General features: G+C 42.4%; 1 protein-coding gene across 1 annotated transcript; it reads right to left on the bottom strand.

The window, feature by feature from the left end:
* Positions 1 to 752: 752 nt before the first annotated feature.
* LOC127026474 (olfactory receptor 10A4-like) lies at positions 753 to 1,688 on the bottom strand. The gene has a single exon (XM_050911733.1). It carries the CDS (start codon positions 1,686 to 1,688, stop codon positions 753 to 755), a length of 936 nt encoding a protein of 311 aa, XP_050767690.1.
* Positions 1,689 to 6,333: the final 4,645 nt, after the last annotated feature.

Here is a 6,333-nt window from a genome sequence, read left to right as displayed (position 1 = left end):
ATTTTGACTTCTCACACAAACAATATACAGCAATGGAGATGTCTAAGTGATAGTGTGTCTCTTACTGCATCAGAAATCTAGTTTAGAACACATAAACTGTGTTTTTACTTTATCTATTTCACTCCACTCAATACCTGTGGAGAACAGGGTTATCAGCCCTGCCATAGTTCTTTATGTTGAAGATATTTGAAGTAAAGCAAATCATTCACACTTCAAGCCTTCAAATAAACTTTCTTCACAGAATAGAGCTGAAGAGCTCATCTGGGAAATATCTTCATCGGAACTCACCAGAAGACTAATGTCTTAGATATCTGTGGAGTGCTTCTTATTAGGTCCATTGTCCTCTTCTCTGTTAATTTCTTACCATCATCACCGTGTAATTATTTTTAGATAAGCTCCACAGAAATGTTTTCACAATATTCAGAGAATATTTCATCTTACCATGGGTAAACATATCTGCAAAGCACAGAACTATTTCTGTATGGAGGGACAGGACATAAAGGATATGGTACCATGCAATTCACTTCATCTGTATGCCAAATCTACCCTAAAATGACATGAAAAATAATCTGAAAAATACCTTCTTTAAAAAAAAAAAAGAAAGATGAAATTATCTGGAGGATTGACTCAGAGCTACAAGGTAGATACGACTTTTTGGGTAAGTAATGGCAAGTCATATTGTCCTTCCAGTAACCCGCAAAATATAGCACAAAGCTACTGCTAGATTTAATTTAATATAATTCATAAACATGTCACATATTTATATTTTTGGCTATCAGTCTTTTCAAGGCTTGTTTCACCTCTTTGTTCCTCAAGCTGTAAATCAAGGGGTTCATCATTGGAGACATCAGTGTGTAAGAGAGAGAGAGCAGTTTGTTACTGCTGCTTGAATAAAAAGCTTTGGGTCTCAAGTAGGTCACAATGCCAGATCCGTAAAACAGTGTGACCACGACCAGGTGAGAGAAGCAGGTAGAGAATGTTTTTCTCTTACCCCCAGCTGATGGCATCTTGAAGATGGTGTGGAGAATCTGGACATATGACACAACTATGAGTAAGAAGGGTACCATGATGAAGAGGACAGCTATTATGTAGGTGGTGATTTCATTCTTGTAGGTGGCCACACAAGCCAGCTTCAGCAGAGGCGGCAGGTCACAGAAGAAGTGATTGATCCTGTTGGGCCCACAATATGGAAGGGTAAAGATGAAAGTTGTCTGCCCTAAGGCCACCAAGACCCCAATAAGCCAAGATACAGCCAGTAGCAGGAAGCACATGTTCCAGCTCATCATGGTTGTGTAGCGTAGGGGATGGCATATGGCCACATAGTGATCATAGGCCATGGCAGCCAGCAGACAACATTCTGTGATCCCTAAGAGGGAGAAGGCATACATCTGTGTGGCACAGCCCAGAAAGGATATGCCCTTCCTTTTTGTGAGGAAGTTCGCCAGCATCCTGAGGGTTGTGGATGTAGTGTTGCCAATCTCCAGGAAGGACAAGTTCTTGAGGAAAAAATATATGGGGGAGTGAAGGGCAGCATCTACTATAGTGATCATAATGATGAGGATGTTTCCCACCAAAGTACTGAGGTACATGAGCAATACCAGACAAAAGAGAGAGCCTTGGATCTCTGGAATGCTGGAGAAAGGTAAAAATTGGAAATAGGTCACTACTGTGTGGTTCCTGCTGGTCATGTCCCTCAGGGTTTTTTTAACGGCAGAAGTCATTACATATCCATTTTCTAGTTAATCTAGAGAAATAAAAAATAGTAAATTAAATATTTATACATACTGCTTTGTAGCAGGACAAGATCCCAGAAGAGGAAGTGATATTTTACTGCTGTGTTTAGGTATTTTTAGTGCTAAAGATTTTTTAGGCAAGGGAGGGAATATGGTTCCCTTCACATAGTTTTTGATAAGCGTCATGGTTTAACCCCAGCCAGCAACCAAGCACCACGCAGCCACTCAGTCACTCCCCCCACCCAGTGGGACGGGAGAGAGAACTGAAAATAAAATAAAACTTGTGGGTTGAGATAAAGACAGTTTAATAGGACAGAAAGGAAGAAAATAATAATGATAATAATAATAATAGAATTACAATAAAAATACTAAAAGAATTAGAATACACAAAACAAGTGATGCACAATGCAGTTGCTCACCACTCGCCAACCAATGCCCAGCTAGTTTCCGAGCAGCGATCCACCCCTCTCAGCCAACTCCCCCCAATTTATATGCTGGGCATGATGCCATATGGTATGGAATATTCCTTTGGCCAGTTTGGGTCATCTGTTCTGGCGGTGTCCCCTCCCAGCTTCTCGTGCCCCTCCAGCCTTCTTGCTGGCTGGGCATGAGAAGCTGAAAAATCCTTGCCTTAGTATAAACACTAGTTAGCAACAACTAAAAACATCAGTGTGTTATCAACATTGTTCTCATATTAAATCCAAAACACAGCACTATACCAGCTACTCGGAAGAAAATTAACTCTATCCCAGCTGAAACCAGGACAATAAGAGCAACTTTTCCAAATAAGTGTACTTCACTTCTAGTCAATGGAAAGGAAGATATGTCTTCTTTATGATGGTAGAATATTTTACTCTTTAGGATGAGGATTGTACTCTACTGCCCCAGTCTTTTGAAGTGGACTTTTCTCCCATTATCCAGCTGAGATCTGCTACCATAACACATGCTGCGAAGCAAAGAAGGCTGGTCCTTAAAACCCAGAAATGATTAATTTGTTGATAGAGTGGGTTTTTGGCAATGAGTCCCTCTTGTTATCATTCTGTGGATGGCATTCATTCTAGAAAAGAATTACCTACTGAACACAGATAATCCTGTATACACTCCACAGTACTGCACAAAAGTACTAAAGAATGTCATTCACTCTCCAGGAAATTACCTTTGTCCCAGGCACTCTTCAGGAGGAGCAGTTCTTTTCAAGAATAAAAGATGTCTTGGAATTTATTTTCTATTCCAATAATCCATTGTCGTGGTTTAACCCCAGCCGGCAGCTAAGCACCACGCAGCCGTTCGCTCACTGCCCCCCCACCCCTGGGATGGGGGAGAGAATCAGGAAAAAAAAACTCGTGAGTTGAGATGAAGACAGTTTAATAGGACAAAAAGGAATGAAAAACAATGATAATGATAATAATAATAATATGACAATAGCAATACTAAAAGAATTAAACTATACAAAGTAAGTGGTGCACAATGCAATTGCTCACCACTCGTTGACCGATGCCCAGTTAGTTCCCGAGCCGCGATCCCCCCTCCCAGTTAACTCCCCCCAGTTTATATACTGGGCATGATGTCATATGGTATGGAATAGCTCTTTGGCCAGTTTGGGTCAGCTGTCCTGATGGTGTCCCCTCCCAGCTTCTTGTGCCCCTCCAGCCTTCTTGCTGGCTGGGCACGAGAAGCTGAAAAATCCTTGACTTAGTATAAACACTACTTAGCAACAACTAAAAACATCAGTGTGTTATCAACATTCTTTTCCTACTAAATCCAAAACACAGCACTATACCAGCTACTAGGAAGAAAATTAACTCTGTCCTAGCCGAAACCAGGACATCCATTCACTTCATAGATAGATGAGTCTCCCTTAAAGAGAAGTCCTGTGTAGGTGGGAGAACAACAACAACATGCAGAAGAAGAGAAAGGAGACTGACGTAAAATAAAGTAGCTCACCTGCCATTAGGAGAAGGCTGTGGTTAATATTTTGGGAAAAGCCACATCACAAACCTTGAGTATTTCAATGTGTTTATGTTCCCGGTGTAAAATAGTCTGTTGGGTATTGACTACTTGCAATTGTAAGAGTCAGTTATTTTTTCCTCATTGTTTAGGTTTGACAACACCCTCTCTCTGATTCTCCTGTTAGCTCCTGGAACTAACTGTAAAGAAAGACCTATAGAGCACTTGCATATCTATTTTAATCTGTTATTTTTTAACCAGTCGTGGTCTTGGGGCTGATCCCACCAAACTTTAGGGATAAAAATTTGGTATGGAAAATACACACAAACTACACAAACTAGGCACAGGGAAAAGGCTTGGCAGGAGGAGACAACATGTGCATAGCTCATGTCTAACTCTGGCTTTATGCTCTCTAACTAAGGGTGAGGGACAGACCCCTCCATGGGAGAACTCATCATACCATCTCAGATAGGCCCGTCAGATTGTTCAGAAATTGTCCTCTATGGATAATGATGTCTGTCTTTTTTCGGGTGAATCATACTATTCTTCTGTTTAATTAAACAAAGATACAGCACTTCTAAGCAGTCACTTAGGTTATCATCCAGAAGACACCTGCATCACATGAGGTGATTCTTCCCTACAAAATCACTTTCTCTCTGCTGTTCACAGAAGATGACTACAATGCAGAGGTCACTCTACAGTTGATGACTAAAGATAAGAGTGGGGAAAGACAGTCCGAAGGCCAGGTGAAGGAAATTCAGACTGAATGAGATGTCTTAACACTGGCAGTGCGGATATGAGTCAGCAATTCCACTTTTAATCAAATATAACCCCCAGATTTCTGGAACAAATTGCTCAGGTCTCTGTCTGCACTTTGCTCAAAATCCCCAGAACACTACAAGTGAAATTTTTATGTATTGATTCAAATAACCAACATCTAGTGAGAAAAATCTAAAAGTCCATCATCTGGGCCCTGTTCTGATCAGTGGGGCTGGGGAGGGGTCAGGAGGAGCAGGGGGAGCGGTTCTCCATTGCATGATTTATCTGAAAAGCTGCAGTACATGCCTGTCAGTCAGGCCTGGAGATAGTCAAGTCTGGACACAGATTTACTCTCAACTGAGTTGTCGTGGTTTAACCCCAGCCGGCAGCTAAGCACCACGCAGCCGCTCGCTCACTGCCCCCCCACCCCTGGGATGGGGGAGAGAATCAGGAAAAAAAAACTCGTGAGTTGAGATAAAGACAGTTTAATAGGACAAAAAGGAATGAAAAACAATGATAATGATAATAATAATATGACAATAGCAATACTAAAAGAATTAAACTATACAAAGTAAGTGGTGCACAATGCAATTGCTCACCACTCGTTGACCGATGCCCAGTTAGTTCCCGAGCCGCGATCCCCCCTCCCAGTTAACTCCCCCCAGTTTATATACTGGGCGTGATGTCATATGCTATGGAATAGCTCTTTGGCCAGTTTGGGTCAGCTGTCCTGATGGTGTCCCCTCCCAGCTTCTTGAGCCCCTCCAGCCTTCTTGCTGGCTGGGCACGAGAAGCTGAAAAATCCTTGACTTAGTATAAACACTACTTAGCAACAACTAAAAACATCAGTGTGTTATCAACATTCTTTTCCTACTAAATCCAAAACACAGCACTATACCAGCTACTAGGAAGAAAATTAACTCTGTCCTAGCCGAAACCAGGACATGAGTTTAACTGGGGTCTGTTTCAATGCTTATGATGTCATGCCAGTTAACAGCCTAAATGGTACAATTGCTTTCCTTCTGACTGTGGAAGATGGGTGTCATCTCATCTGCATTTGGAGGGGCACTGAGGTGAGAGAAACAATGCAGGGTTCCTTCTGGGTCTCCATAAGAAAGGCCCAACAACAAATGGCTAAATAAAAGAGCCCTTTTAATAGCATACAATAAAAATGAATATGGGTAGTGAGCAAATCTTATGTCCTTTCCGATGCTGGGAACCCTGCATTTGTGCAGAAGGGGATGGATTTTCCCACGGTGTGCTGCATAGATCCTGTCCGTGGAGGTAGCTCTCCCTTTTGGTCATTCAATCTATTACAGAATTCCCTCACAAGAAGACAACTCTGTTCCTAAAGGATGTTCTCATGAGAACTTGTTGCTTCACTTTTAGACACAGGCAAGGCCATGCAGGTGGTGGTGCCGCCGGTACTGAGTGGAAGCTGCCTGCAGGCCCCTCGCTTACCATGAGCTGCTGAGTTTATCCTGTGGCCAAGAGATGTGCACAGCACAACACAGACCTGAAGGCCACACTGGATGTTCAGCACAGCACAGGTCTGGGCCTTCTCAGGCGAACTGTTACATGCATCACTAGCTCCTAAACGTGCAATGGTCTCCTGATCAGGATCAATACGAGGCCCAGCTTAAGTGATCTTAAATGTAGACCCTAGGCCCATGGGCAGAGGGTGTGGGTGGAGGCCATAGGAGAGTCTGGGCAGGGGCATTAAGGCCTATTTGTGCACTCAGGGCCTTTATAAGTTCGTTTGCAGTTTATCATCTCCTTGCAGATACCTACAAGGTTGTAGTAAGATACAGGTCATCTAAGTTTAGATGTCAAAGTAGATAATACATTCTGTGTCTGAATTCTTGGTCTGGGGGTCTGAATGTCTTTTATAGTG

This window comes from Gymnogyps californianus, chromosome 28, assembly GCF_018139145.2.
Source record: "Gymnogyps californianus isolate 813 chromosome 28, ASM1813914v2, whole genome shotgun sequence".
Taxonomy (NCBI): domain Eukaryota; kingdom Metazoa; phylum Chordata; class Aves; order Accipitriformes; family Cathartidae; genus Gymnogyps; species Gymnogyps californianus.
This window is presented reverse-complemented; position numbering and strand designations above follow the sequence as displayed.

Bases quoted from the DNA above. Each gene is read 5' to 3' on its own strand.
- LOC127026474 (XM_050911733.1), bottom strand. From the start codon at position 1,688: ATGACCAGCAGGAACCACACAGTAGTGACCTATTTCCAATTTTTACCT.